The sequence below is a fragment of the Candoia aspera genome, chromosome 7 (genome assembly GCF_035149785.1).
Source record: "Candoia aspera isolate rCanAsp1 chromosome 7, rCanAsp1.hap2, whole genome shotgun sequence".
NCBI classification, from domain to species: Eukaryota; Metazoa; Chordata; class Lepidosauria; order Squamata; family Boidae; genus Candoia; species Candoia aspera.
This window is the reverse complement of record NC_086159.1, coordinates 32076185-32091956: the sequence shown is the minus strand read 5'-3', so window position 1 is coordinate 32091956 and position 15772 is coordinate 32076185. Positions and strand designations below refer to the sequence as shown.

At 36.5% G+C, this 15772-nt stretch overlaps 1 protein-coding gene across 1 annotated transcript in view; it reads left to right on the top strand.

Moving 5' to 3' along the window:
* Window positions 1-779: 779 nt before the first annotated feature.
* Window positions 780-15772, top strand: part of UBN2 (ubinuclein 2) — a 60942-nt gene continuing 45949 nt past the window's right edge. Inside the window, exons 1-8 of the mRNA XM_063308500.1 lie at window positions 780-1277; window positions 7573-7665; window positions 8155-8256; window positions 9123-9260; window positions 9499-9611; window positions 10149-10647; window positions 11672-11742; window positions 14206-14335. Of these exons, the coding sequence (XP_063164570.1) occupies window positions 780-1277; window positions 7573-7665; window positions 8155-8256; window positions 9123-9260; window positions 9499-9611; window positions 10149-10647; window positions 11672-11742; window positions 14206-14335 (1644 nt within the window). The remainder of the gene's footprint in view (window positions 1278-7572; window positions 7666-8154; window positions 8257-9122; window positions 9261-9498; window positions 9612-10148; window positions 10648-11671; window positions 11743-14205; window positions 14336-15772) is intronic.

Below are 15772 nucleotides of genomic sequence, written 5' to 3'. Positions count from 1 at the left end.
TTACTGTTGCCAGAAATCTACCAGAGACCTTCTGATCCCCGCATTCAGCTTTCAGCTGCTCTTCAGGTTTGATAATTCTTTTGTCATCAATTACTAATAACCAGCAAAGGAACCTTGATTCCCTTCTCTCCCACTCTATCACCATCTTGATATGGAGGACAGAAAATAAATGAATCTAAATTTGGCCGTTGGCCTCAACAAAAAGAACTTGTTCCCTTTATTGGGAATATGATTTCTGCTCAGGACGTGGATGTCAGGTTTTATGCCATCTTCATTTGCTGTAAAGCAGAAAAAATAACCTGTGAACAGAAAAGACTATGCGCTTGGTAGCTCCCACATTATCGCGCCGTTCCTGAGGAAGTTAACTCTTGCCCCGGGTCACCAACCGCAGAAAAAAGGGCCCAGTCGGAGCTCTTCGCAAAGACTTTTTAAAAGTCTTACGACAACACAGCGTACTAATTTCCAAGGCAACTATGGGCGGGGCCGTGTCCTCAACGTGCGATCCCCGCGACGTACTAAAAACCTAACCAGAACAACAATGACGTGTGGTAGCGCGTCCGTGGCGGGTTCTGCTTCTGCGCATGCGTGCCCTAGTGGCCTGCTTCTATTTACGTGGGGGGGCTCCAAGATGGCAGCGTTGTTATCGGCAAGGAGAGGCTAGTGGGGAAGAGGGGAGGTACTCTGACCTGGTTAAGGGGGGTTACGGGCGGAGGAGGAGCTGGGGTTGTGGGTGGTGAGGGAGGGTCACCGAACAGGTGGGAAGGGGGGTGGGGGGGTGGATGATGGCGGAGCCGCGCCGGGTGCCGTTCATTAGTCTGTCACCCGTGAGGCGACGAGAAGGTGAGTCTCCGGTGCTAGAGCGAGAGACTGGAGGGGGCCGCGAGGCAGAGCAGCCATTAGCGCGTGAGGGCCTGAAGCTACCAGATCAGCAGGAGCACCATCACCACCACCACTATGATAACAGTCGGGCAGAGCCGCCACCGCAACCCTTCGAATCCTGTCCTCGGCCAGAGTCTCATCCTGTGTCGTTACCGCGAGAGATCAGCCGGCCTGAGCCGACACCAAAGCCACCGCAGCTGCCACCCCACCGAGAGTCCCCAAGGCCAGAAGCACCGCCGCTGTCGTCTCATCAGCAGCTAAATCGCGAGAATAACCGGCAGGAATCGCCGCCACCACTGGATCAGACGATTCGCTTGGAGTTGATCTTGAAAGATCCCACGGAGGAGAGCTGCGTGGAGTTCAGCTATCCCGAGTTGCTATGGAGTGGCAAGGCCCGGGTACTGGACCTGCTAACCACTCATTCTTCTCTACCTACCCTTTCTGCCTTCTGTTTTGTCAGTCTTGTCCTATATGGTTCTGTAGTCCTTAGCTGAAGTGCTGCCTGGGGAAAAACGGGAATAATGAGGAAGTAAAGGTTTTAGCATTTAAAAAAAGAAAAACCTATCAGGCTGGATGTAAGAACAAATTGCTACTCTGATTCAGTCAAAAGATAGTAAACCTGTAAGAGTTGGATTTTCTACTGGTTTTTGAAGACCCTTTGATACAAAAAGAGCCCAAAGCAAGTAAATAAGTAATTATTTCTGTGCCAGAAATATTTTGTTATAGTAGATTAGTTTTTTGTTGTGAATGAGCATATCCCTGTGATTTTTATCTGCAGTTTTCTTTCAAAATACCTTGCAAGCACTGTTATACCTGTACATAGTTTATATGTTGCAGCGGTTTGTAGATTTTATACATAATAGGAGTGGTACGAAGGCAAGCAAAAATGGGTCAGTATTGGTAGGTGGCAGTATTGCACCCGAAACTCTCCCCACGACCCAAGTTCGATCCCAGCAGAAGCTGGATTCTCTGGTAGCCGGCTCAGGTCGATTCAGCCTTCCATCCTTCCAAGGTCGGTAAAATGAGTACCCAGCTTGCTGGGGAAGGTGACAACTGGGGAAGGCAATGGCAAACCACCCCGCTGTAGTCTGCCAAGAAAACGTCACGAAAGCGGCGTCCCCCCAAAGGGTCAGACATGACTCAGTGCTTGCAAAGGGGACCTTTCACCTTCATTTTTCTCTTTTACAGACACAGGATATTGGAAAAACTTGCTTGTTGATATTTTTATAAATAGTTCATGAGTAAATTTGTGAAAATGGTTTGTAAGTAGCCATTAGTTTGAAAACCTGGGGGTTCAGGTTAAGAAATCAACATATATTGAGATTGGTTGTAATTATCATGTAAGTTGGTAGTAAGTTGTTAAAGCCTATTAGACATTTTTTCTTTAGATCTCAGTATCTTCAATCTATTGTACAATTTTTGAATACGATGTTAAAAGATACTATTTGGCAGGAGACTGAGGAGCATTCAAGATCAGTAGGCTGGTTCTACGAAACAAGAGGGATAGTGTTGACAAGTGTTAGTATTAAAAGAAGCACTACTTTTGTTTTAATAAGACAGTGTTAGATATCCTTTCAGTCTTCATAAATGATTCTGGCTATGCTTCCTTTCAATATATGTAAAATAGAGAAGGATATCTAAATTACCTTAATCTCAGATTATCACAGCAGTAGACCTGTACTACTGTTTTGTCCAGGCCATACTGAGGAATTTTAGCACTGTTATCTCTTAGACTAGGGATGATGATGTGCCTTTAAGTACATTGTTGAACTGCATTTCCCATTGGCCCTTATCTTTGGTCAAATTAGGGCTTTTCGGAAGTAGGGTTGACAATACTGCCATATGTTGCCCATTTCTACTGAAATTGATGATTACAGTAGAGTTATTGGAGGTCCTAATTATTTCAGTGAAGATATTGTAAACTTTTTTTTTCTTTCAGATCTGTTTGGAGACAAATATGAATTTACATTATTTATATATCTAACACTTTTTGGCTACTTATAGTAGAATTTTTGCTACTTTTGATAGTGCTATAGTGGATTTAGCACCAATAATAAGTGTAGAAATGTTGATGCAGCCTAATTCATAGAAAATGGGGTTTGTGCAGTTCTTTTGAGAAATGGGCCATCCCTATATGTGATCCACAGTCCTTTTTATATTGCTGAGGATCTAAAGCTAGTTGAAATATTCTGAATTATTTTTTTCGCGTATAGGGAAGTTTACTATGTGAGCAAGATAATATATTATTCTGATATTTATGGATTAACAGTGGAACCATTGAAAAGAGATGTCATTTAGTTAGTGACAAAATTATTTTTTAAGTCTTGATAAGATCTGATTTGTAGCAATTTCCACTGTACTACGTAATAGTATTCAATTTACTGCTATTACCAGAATTAGCACTGTGCTACTTACAATTTATCACTGGGAAATAGTAACTTTTTCTGTGATTTTTTAAATCTGTTTTTCTTTGTATGGTATTGGTTGGTATTTAGAATTTTGCCAAGTGTCCCTCATCCTGTCTTCTGTTATAATATGAAATGTAGTATCCTCTTTTGTTCTGTCTTTCTCTCTCTCTCTCTCTCTCTCTCTCTTTTTTTTTTTTTGCTGCTATAGTTTATCCTTTTCTGCAAGCCATTGTTCTTGGAGTATTGCAGGCCAACAATAAGTTCATAGCAATTTGGATGTTTTGCTTGAAGGTATATTTTAGTATTGTGAGATTTGTATTAAAAGGGATCAAAATAAAAGCTACAAGTAGCGATAATTCTCCAATAGAGATGCAAGTACACTCATAATCGTTAGTTCACATTTTGTAGAATTACTAGTCATATATTTGTCTTAATCCTGGGATAATAAATAGGTGGAAGTCATTAAAACAGGAAAAACCTAGGTGAATACAAAATAAATGGTATATACACAATATTATGTCCCTAAGTATAATTCTACCCCTGTGGATTCTACCTATGCCCTGTTCTATCTGTTTGGGAAGGTGAGGCTAGAGAAGTCCTCTAAAGCAGTGGGCACTGTCCAACATACCATACTGTTATTAATGCTGCTATTACTAGTACAGCAGAAGGCTGCATCGCAATTAGTTTCATGCTTGTAGAATTGATTCATGTGGAAGTTCCATATTTGTATTTTTTTTTTCTCACTGATGTATAACATAAAATAACATGGTTGTTTGCTAGCCATGAATGTGAATGTTCAAAAATATTATATCTATATATTGTTTTATATTAGGAACACAGATAAGATAGTTATTTTTGTTTTAATGTTAAAACAATCTTGGTTGATTTAAATAAGGTAATTTATGGCATCATTTATTGCATGGGTGGGCAACCTGAGTCCTCAGAGCTGCATGTGGTCCACAAATCATCTTTGCTGCTCTTGGAGTGAGTGTGTGTGTATATATAATTTTTATTAAAGATTCTCACAGAGATAAAAGATAATCATGAAATAATATAAAGTAAGATTAAAGAAAAGAAAAAAAAAATAATGTGAAGTGAGAAGGTAAAAACAGTATGAAAAGAATTACACATAGGAAAAAAAAAGATATATAAAGAAGCAACTTCCTTTATAGCAGTTACAAACTTACTTTTCCTCTCTCTTCCCTCATTAAAATTACATCATAATTCTCTTCTTCCCATATTCAACTCTTTCTCTAAGAGTCACTTCTATACTTCTATTGCTAAAAGTGGTTTCTTGCCATTTTGAGATAGAAAGCAATTTTTAAAAATCTATAAACCCTATAGTAATACCATAGTTAAACACACAAACACATAAATCTGCAACAGTTGTTATTAGCTTATGACTTAGTGTCCTGTATAAACCCTGTTGGTTTATTCAGCAAACCATGGGTTGTGATTCAAATCTGGCTGGATTCACATATTAAACCATGGTTTAAGGAGCAGTAGATTAATTTAAAACCACTATTAGATTATTGGCTGACATTGTAGTTTAGCATATGTAAATAGGCCATAGGGGTTGGGGGCTCTTTTTGTGCGTTGATGAGAAAAGCAAAAAAGTCGGTAAGCAATCAACATCTGGTCATACATAGTCACTGATCCGCAAGATTGTTTCTATTCAATAGATCATGCTTAAACACTCTGACAGTGTAACGAGTGACTATGGACATTAAATTTAGGTTTATGTGCTTGGAGAATGAGAAGTTATAGTCTGTTTAAAACAAGTTAGCTGTGGATTATTAACCTGTCTTGTTTCAAAAAACAAAGTTTTAATATTTATGCTGAACTATGATAAATAAGATAAATAGAAGTGAAAACTTCTAATGCTTAATAATCACTTCTGAAATAGTAGTGGGGAGGCTTGCTTTAGCACCTTTCCATCAAGGTAATGTGGACATAACAGCCTAGCATTATAAGAACAGCCTGGTAGCTGAGCCCGAGGCCCAGTCTAGCATTTTGTTTGTCATAATGGCAAAACAGATCTTCCTAGGATGCTTGCAGGCAGAAAATAGAGATGTACCTTTCTCCTGCCATTGTTTTGCAAGTGATATTTGGAAGCATACAATTCCCAATGTTGAGGTAACAGTTCTTGATAGCTTGGTCCTCCAATGATAGTTTGACATAACATCCGAACTGACTCACTATGTTTTAATCTAGACTGAGAATGACTGTATTCTTGTACACTAAATTATAATGGATGATGATTTAATGTGACATGCTAATGAAGGTGCATTAACCATAATTCATAGCCATGTTTTGTTGCTGCTTTAACTCATTTTGTTGCTACTTTTTGTGATATATAAATAGGAAATAAAAAGTTCAAGATAAACTACAAAATTGAAGTACAAAATCTCCAGCAGTAGTTTCCCTGTTTTTCAAACAGAAGAGGGAGCTAGGGAAGGATTAACCTTCCTTTCTGTCCCTCATATGATGGTTACCACATCTGTAAAATAGGAACAAATCAATGAACGGAACTGTGGCTATTGCTTCCTTCTAAATTAAGGTGACTGAAATAGAGGCATTTGGAGGGCGTGAGAAGAGAAATGTTTGCTAGAGCAATTTGTGCTCATCTGCTGGATGCCACATGGATAAGTCTGTTCATATTTTGTGCAGTGGGTGAGTCAATCATCTAACGATCTAAAGGAGTGTAAACTTAGATCTCCATGATGCCAGTTTAGCTTCACTCAGCTAAATCTCCTGTGTTGCAATACCGCATTAGTTGATCTACTGACACCCAGTCTTTGGTATAACATCGAATGGTGCCATAGAAAAGATTAGCCAAAGAACCTCTATTTTTGCCCAGTTTTGTGAATACAACTGAACTTACTGAAATTAATATCTTTAGAATACTGTAATGCAGTTTCATGACATTAGATCAGAAGTAGTTGTTGAAGCTTTTTGATTAAAAAACAAGAATCTTTACACAGCCTCCAATACAGTTTTGTAGACAATAGATATGAGTTTGCTTTGTTTTAAATGGCTCTTGCCTCTTACTAGATAGATGCAATATTTGAAATGCCATGTAGGAGGCAAGAATGCCTATTTAAAGTATTTTAAAATCACTTAGTGTGCTGCAGGAGATAAAATTGTACAGGAGGGCAATACATTGTGTAGTGATCACAATTTTCCATGGTCATCAGCAGAGTAGTGAATGAACTCTGTTTTGATGGGAAATAGCTGCCTATAGTGCTTGTTGAAAATAATTTAATTTCTATAATTGAGATGAATATTAATCTGGAATAAACCATTTAAATGATTGAATTATATTCTGAGGTAATGTTTGAATATAGGATAATTTTCAGATGTGATTTTCTGTGACAGTGTTCCTTAAACTTCTTGCTCTCAAAAAGTTTAAGAAACACTGTCCCACTTTTAAAAATTATGGAGGGCCCCAAAAGAGTTTTGTTTGTATGGGTTATAGTTATCAATATTTACCATATTAAAAATTGAATATTTATTTAATGAATCCTTTAAAAATAACAATATTAAACCTATTAGATATTAACATACATAAAATATTTTTATGAAAAATTATATTTTTAACAAAAAATGAGAAGTGATCTTGTTTTAATTTTTGCAAATAACCAATATCTGCCAAATAATTTTGATTTCGCAGACCTCTGAGAGGGTGTTGGAGGACCCCTAGGGTCCTTGGACCACATTTTAAGAAACGGACACGACTGGACTTTACGTCAAGGGAAACCTTTACCTTTACTAATATATGTGGAGTTTTGAGATATTGTGTGTTAAGTTAGTAAGGTCATTAAATTTTGCTAAGTCGTTGCTTTTATACATATACTTTTAAGCAGGGTAGGGTGAACCTTTTTTGAACTGAATCATACGCTTTGAATGACATGAAATGGGACTATGACAAAAAACAGGTGCATTTATTAAATTCAGTTAATATTCCCTATGTATTTAATTATTTCCCTAGTCTCTTGTATTAAAATTACAATGTGGCATTCACATTTGGGGTTTGGGGGGCTATATCTAAAGCTTTGGGGTCACAGATTGTATATCTCTGATTAACATGCCTTGCTGATTCCAAAATGGTTTATTTTAAATTGAGCTGTTTATTTTAGTACTGATGTGTTAGATATTAGACTAAACTTGTTAAGGATTCCATTTGTTTTTCCTTCTAAAGCTGCAGATATAGAGTGATAATTCCTCATCATATTCTGCATATTTAAATATTTAAAGTGACTGGTTTCTTGTTTTCTCTCATCAGAAAAGCTCTTCACTCATTGAAGACCCATTTGATAATGAAGAACGTGAGAGACATGAAGTGGAAATGCTGGCTAAGAAATTTGAAACAAAATATGTGAGCAAATCTGTAGAAATTATTATTACTCGCATGAATCCTGATAATTTTTAGTTGTTTCTAACATTACTTGTTACATTAAGTGACAAATTCAGCTTTTTAAAGAATTTTGATTTAGTTCATGGCAACACATTCACTGTGTTTGCCGTCCAATCATTCTCCATTCGTCCCACAGAGGCAGGAACTCTCCTGCAAGAAAAAGTTTTGTGTTATGTCTAAACTCAATTTCTGACCTGTTCTTAAAATAGCCTAAGCCAATTTCAGGTCCTGCATTTAGACTTATTCATTATAAGAGCAAAAAATCAGGGTTCTCAGATCAAATGCAGGCCTTAACTTATTTCTCTTGGTGAGATCTTTGCTATCTTACTCACTGGAGGAGCCAAGCAGGAATGATCGTTGAAACCTTTTTCTGTTACCCTGTAATGTTTATCTGCTTCATATATTTGTGGTAAATAACTCTTCGTCTAAGTTACCAATATTATTTTATAGGGTGGAAAGATCCACAAACACCGGAAGGACCGAGCCCAAGATCTGATAGATATGGGCTCTGGTTATGATGTAAATGATCCTTTCATCGATAATTCAGAAGCTGTGAGTAAATCAAGAAATGCTCCATCTTCTTTGTAAAATATTTTTAATTTCGGTGCATGTTTGGCTAACTAACTTCAATTGTGTTTTATTTTTTTTAGTTGATGAGATTTTATTCTTTATCTAATTATTGTTAAACAACGAAAACAGAGGAATATATTTTATAATTTATAATTCAATATTAAATATGTTTTGGAAACAGCATTAAAACATTTAAAAATACAAAATACCTTATTTGATTAGACAAAGAAAGACGTCTTATGCTACAATCAGGCAGGATAAATTCCATTCTGATTTGTATAGTATACTTCATAGTAGATGTTTATATTTACAATATCAGTGTGATGTTTATATGTATCTAGTTTATATAAAACTAGTTATATGATTATATTTGCCCATAGCTCCTGGTATTAATCAGGAAATGCCAGGCATTAGAAATGAATTTGAATATCAATTTAAAAGAATGATTCTTGAAATTTCAATTTTTAAACAATTTTTTTCAAGCACCAATTTTAGTCTTAGCTATTGTTCTCCCTGAAATCCTAAAAGGAGCTGTTCAGATTAATTTATAAAATATAAAAAACATAAAAAACAGTATAACAGTATTAAAATTGTAATTTATTTTTCTATATTGTAAATCTTTGCACAATTTGATACTACTGTATTTTTGGGGTAGATACAGAGTTATCAGCACTTAATTACACAATCATTATAGAAGTGCATGCTTTGTGTCTTTACACTAATCGGGAAGTACTGACATATTCAAATAGTCTAATACCCTTTTTGTTGCATTGCAATAAAGCAAATGCATTGTTTTATACTAATACGTGTTAGTAATCTAATTTTTAAACCTTCCATATTCTTTGCAGTATGATGAATTAGTTCCTGCATCCTTGACTACTATATATGGAGGCTTCTACATTAATACTGGAATTTTGCAATTCCGCCAGGCATCTGATTCTGAAGAGGAGGATTTTACAGGAAGCAAAAAGCATAAACCATCTAAAGTGAGTAGACTCATGGGGCTGGGGGGTCATTTAGGCTTTCAAACTCAATCCTTTGCTCAATGCAGGAATCCAAATTAAAACTTTCTAGTTGTGGATGCTATTAGACCTTTTTTTTAATGTCCAGATTTTGCTTATAATTAAATAATATATTTAACCAGATTTAAAATAAACATTTAATTATTAAAGTTATTGTATGCTCTTTTTTTTTCCTTTTCCTCCCTGCTCCTTGAATTTTTAGTTAGGTAAACTAAAAGATGGTGATGACTGTAGCATGAAGAAACGAAAGCGAAAAGAGGAAGAGGCAGAAAAGGAGAAAAAGCCTCGGAAAATTAAAGTTACTAAGCAGTTGGGGTAAGCTTGTTAGTATTTTCTTCTGACAAAATATATTTTGTTAAACTGGTTAAAATGTTGAATTATTTGCAACAGCATTTCCACTGAGAGTTATTTAATTCAGTAGAATAAACACAAATATAAGTAAGCTTCAGTATTTTTTTTCTTGACACATCTTTTAAAATATTTTCACTAAAATGATTAGAGTTTCTTATATTGCTGTCCCAAAGCATACACAAGTACAATACTACTATATGAATCATTTTATTATAGGATATGAAAGAAAGGTTCACAAATCATCTTGTAGTTTTCCAGACTCCGGAGTTCTTGGATTGAAGCAAGTTAGTTACAACCAATGTTCTGGAATAATTTAAAATGAGATTACATTGTGTTTAGATTCATCAATTTACATTGTTTACTATTCAGTGATATAGTTTAATCTATATATACTGCAATATTCTAGTATTAACTCATATGAACTTTCCACATTTTTATTAATTGAGATCCGAGTAGGACAAATTTAATTCTATCCAACTATTTATATTGTTTTATTTGCAGGGTAATGGCGTTAAATTCTCACAAATCTGAAAAGAAGAAGAAAAAGCTATACAAGGACTCTTTTTCATTGGCTGCTATGATCAGGAAGTTTCAGAAAGAGAAAGAAGCCTTTAAAAAAAAAGAGGTTAACCTAAATCCCACAGTAGCAGCTACCTGTTCTACACCTAATAAACTTCCTATTGCCCCTGCCATCAGTGGCAATGATGTGTCTGACTTGAATCTCAGCATTACAGATCCAGTCCTTTCTATTTTTGGCAGCACTAATGAACGTGAGCTCCTGCAAGAAGCTGAAAGTGCCCTGGAGATGCTGGGAGATATTGATTTTGACAGGTTGCTTGATGGTACCTCTAATGGCAGCCCAGTATCTGAGCCTTTAGGGGAAAATGGAAGTGTCACCCAGCCCCCCCATACTGCTGAGGTCCTGACACTGAAACAAGTGCCTGCCCTCCCAGAAGGTCTGCCAGGACATCTAGAAAAACGTATTGAAGACCTTAGAGTTGTAAGTATATCTTTATTACTGGGCTTTTTGAAGAACTATTAAAATCCAGGTTATTTGAGGCGATCTTTGTAACCATAATATTTTACAAACTTCAAGATAGATAGATAGATAGATAGATAGATAGATAGATAGATAGATATTACAAATTAATTAAATGTTAAATTAAATGAATATTGGACTTCTGCTCTGATACTGTCATTTCTTTTGAGACACTACCAATGACAGTCCCTAGTAGTGTTCATTGCTGGCCTGCATGAAATCATTTAGTCATCGGTATACATGCTACCAAAGATATAGGCATCCATCCATTTTTGTACAACTGAAATTCCAGTAACACATACGTTTTCATTGTGTATTAGAGCCTAGTGATGTGATCCATATTTTCCTGTTTATTAAAAATTTCATTGAAGGATGTAATATCCCATTTTGGTATATGGTACTCACATGCTGTTGTGATTGACTTTTAAATATATATTAACTTATCCTGAATCATAAATACACATGTCAACATAGCCTGAGATTTTGAAAGATATATGGTATTTATATTTCTTCTATTAAATGAGATTTAGGTTTTAGATAACATCTTTTTGGATATAAATATGCAGTGAGTTCTTCTGTATGTTTAGTTTCCTAGCTATTCTTTGCAAAAACCATAGCGCTTAAAAATGTATTAAAGTATCTAATTTTAATTGTATATTCAAATACAGTTGAAAAGCTTGGAAAGTTTTTAAAATAAAGTAGAATTAGAAGGATATCAAATATCTTATATGCTATGCCAATATATTTAATTAGAAGCCAGTAATTTTTATTACAGTGCTCAAATATAGTAATTTTATCTCCCAGCATTATATGTAGTGAGGAAAGGCATAGTACCTGTGGTATTCTAGAATAACTACCCGACACAAACCGTAGTAGCTTTTCTAAAGATTGTGAAAGTATCTTATGATTACAGTAGAGTGCAACTTGCTAGCAGTTAAATTATTAAAATTCTGGGACTGAAGTGCAGTTTTATTGTTGTTTCTAGGCTGCCAAGCTCTTTGATGAAGAAGGCAGAAAGAAATTCTTTACACAGGACATGAATAATATCTTGCTTGAGTAAGTGCTCATCCTGTTTTTGAGAAACATATAAAGCGTAGTAGAATAAATGTCTTGAGCAATGAGTAGAATTTTAAAGTAGCCCATAAAAATCATTAGAATAGTGTTTATTTATTCAGGTTTTGTAGTTTTTTAGTCATAGTAATATTTATATAACATTCCTATACTGTTGTTTATTCGTTTAGTCGCTTCCGCCTCTTCGTGACTTCATGGACCAGCCCACGCCAGAGCTTCCTGTCGGTCGTCAACACCCCCAGCTCCCCCAGGGACGAGTCCGTCACCTCTAGAATATCATCCATCCATCTTCCCCTCGGTCGGCCCCTCTTCCTTTTGCCTTCCACTCTCCCTAGCATCAGCATCTTCTCCAGGGTGTCCTGTCTTCTCATTATGTGGCCAAAGTATTTCAGTTTTGCCTTTAATATCATTCCCTCAAGTGAGCAGTCTGGCTTTATTTCCTGGAGTATGGACCGGCTTGATCTTCTTGCAGTCCAAGGCACTCTCAGAATTTTCCTCCAACACCACAGTTCAAAAGCATCGATCTTCCTTCGCTCAGCCTTCCTTATGGTCCAGCTCTCACAGCCATATGTTACTACGGGGAACACCATTGCTTTAACTATGCGGGCCTTTGTTGTCAGTGTGATGTCTCTGCTCTTAACTATTTTCTCGAGATTTGTCATTGCTCTTCTCCCAAGGATTAAGCGTCTTCTGATTTCCTGACTGCAGTCAGCATCTGCAGTAATCTTTGCATCTAGGAATACAAAGTCTTTCACTGCTTCTACATTTTCTCCCTCTATTTGCCAGTTATCAATCAAGCTGGTTGCCATAATCTTGGTTTTTTTGAGGTTTAGCTGCAAGCCAGCTCTTGCACTTTCTTCTTTCACCTTCATCATAAGGTTCCTCAGTTCCTCTTCGCTTTCAGCCATCAAAGTGGTATCATCTGCATATCTGAGATTGTTAATGTTTCTTCCAGAGATTTTAACTCCAGCCTTGGATTCCTCAAGGCCAGCTTGTCGCATGATGTGTTCTGCATACAAGTTGAATGGGTAGGGTGAGAGTATACAGCCCTGCCGTACTCCTTTCCCAACCTTAAACCAGTCCGTTGTTCCGTGATCTGTTCTTACTGTTGCTACTTGGTCGTTATACAGATTCTTCAGGAGGCAGACAAGATGACTTGGTATCCCCATACCACTAAGAACGTGCCACAATTTGTTATGGTCCACTCAGTCAAAGGCTTTCGAATAGTCAATCAAACAGAAATAGATGTTTTTCTGAAACTCCCTGGCTTTTTCCATTATCCAGCGGATATTGGCAATTTGGTCTCTAGTTCCTCTGCCTTTTCTAAACCCAGCTTGTACATCTGGCAATTCTCACTCCATGAACTGCTGAAGTCTACCTTGCAGGATCTTGAGCATTACCTTACTGGCATGTGAAATGAGTGCCACTGTTTGATAGTTTGAACATTCTTTAGTGTTCCCCTTTTTTGGTATGGGGATATAAGTTGATTTTTTCCAATCTGATGGCCATTCTTGTGTTTTCCAAATTTGCTGGCATATAGCATGCATTACCTTGACAGCATCATCTTGCAAGATTTTGAACAGTTCAGCTGGGATGCCGTCATCTCCTGCTGCCTTGTTATTAGCAATGCTTCTTAAGGCCCATTCAACCTCACTCTTCAGGATGTCTGGCTCTAGCTCACTGACCACACCGTCAAAGCTATCCCCAATATTGTTATCCTTCCTATACAGGTCTTCCGTATATTCTTGCCACCTTTTCTTGATCTCTTCTTCTTCTGTTAGGTCCTTGCCATCTTTGTTTTTGATCATACCCATTTTGGCCTGGAATTTACTTCCAATGTTTCTAATTTTCTGGAAGAGGTCTCTTGTCCTTCCTATTCTATTGTCTTCTTCCACTTCCGTGCATTGCTTGTTTAAAAATAATTCCTTATCTCTTCTGGCTAACCTCTGGAATTTTGCATTTAATTGGGCATATCTCCCCCTATCACTGTTGCCTTTTGCTTTCCTTCTTTCTTGGGCTACTTCTAGTGTCTCAGCAGACAGCCATTTTGCCTTCTTGGTTTTCTCTTTCTTTGGGATGTATTTTGTTGCCGCCTCTTGAACAATGCTGCCAACTTCTGTCCAGAGTTCTTCCGGGACCCTATCTACTAAGTCCAGTCCCTTAAATCTATTCTTCACCTCCACTGCATATTTCTTAGGAATATTAGTGAGCTCATATCTAGCTGATCTGTGGGTCATTCCTATACTAGTTTAAGCATATTTATGGTGTTGGCATTAATCACACAATCCTTTAAAAAGAACAGCAAATAAGGAAAGCACTGTCCCCCATAACAGCCAATTCTCAGATTTTTCCCATAGAGAAAATATAAACGTGCCTGAGAATGGACAGTAATCTGGAGTCTTGTCCATGAGTTCCTTATTAGTTGTGAATTTGTTTTCTGTTCATCAGTATTGAGATGCAGCTACAGGAATTGAATCCTACTGTCCGCAGTGGAGTGTACTCTCATCTTGAAGCTTTTGTGCCATGCAATAAGGACACATTGATAAAACGTTTGAAGAAATTGCACCTCAATGTTCAGGTAAAACTTCCCAATTAAGATGCATATTAATCAAGACATATTGTAAATGGATCAGCATAGGTTCCTTGTTGAATGGAGCATAACCTACATGGTAAGCCCACCATATCAAGGGTACACATATAAATGGTTATAAAAGATTTGTATCCCATTCTTTTTTAAATAGATTGACTTACTTTCCTAGCACATTGTAAACTAGATCATATCACTTAGACTTTCCTAATACAATGTGTATATTGCTGTGATGATTAATGTTTTCTTTTGAACTTTTTTATTTTTGTATTAATTTGTGAGTTAAATTTCTAGTTCCAGACATTTGAGAAAGTTAGGATAACTTTTTAAAAAAGAGTTTTCCCAAAGAACCTTTGGGCTTGTAATTTTTTAGTGCTTAAAAATACTTTATTACTAGGTTCAGGCTCTCTCACACAACTGTATTCCCATTAATTAGAAATTGCAATCCTTAGATCAGACTTTCTAAAAGTAACTATCTTCTTGTAACTATTGCTGATTTTAACTATTATTTTATTTATTTATTTTTATTTGTCAAATGTCTATCACCGCCCATCTCTCCCAAAAAGGTGACTCTGGGCATTTTTTTATATTTCAACATAAAAGGTATTTGAGAACTGTTGTGGTGGGTTTTTTTATAATGTTGACTTTTAAAAAACATGACTCAATTGTGAATAAATTAAAATCCAATCATAACGCAGTGCTATCATAATTAGACAAATCCCTGATACTTTTTGGACTTGCTGACTTGTTTTTTATGCTAGATCTAAGAATATTTTGATTTAAGATCTAAGAATGTTTTAAGAACATTTTTAAAGCACTAAGAAGAAAATAAGTCTTAAAGCATTAAGAAGAAAATAAGTCTTTATTCCAGTGAACTTATCTGACAATGTGGGAAATTTGGCCCATAAATTTCAAAGTTATCTTATTTGTCTGCTGAGCCTTTTCAAGGGGGAGGGAAAAAAAGTATGTTCCTTTCCCCTGAAAATGATCCAGAAGAGATAGGAACATTGCAGGATAAAATTGGAGAGACAGAGAAAAAAAGATTTTCCTTAGATAGTTCTGGCCATGTTCTTGAGCTTGAGAAAAGCAAGGCCATTTTTGTTTAGCTCTTCAAGATCCCTTCCAATATGTTAGTCAAGCAAACTCTGGCCATTGGGTGATTTCCCACTTCCCTGGGATTGGATGCCTACAAAACAAATTTCTTTTTTTTTTCCCTTGGTCTTTCTCTCTCACTATAACAAATTGAGAGTTGAGTGGCACCACTTCTTATTTGGCAGGTGTCTGTTGTGATAAATGTATGAAGTGTTTGCCAGCAGGCAGTATCTTTGTATCTCATACTCCAAATCCCAAGAAAGTTGGAGGAAACCACAACAATTCTGGAAAGCAAAATACATCAGATGAATTCTAGGTGTCCTTCCACTCTGCATT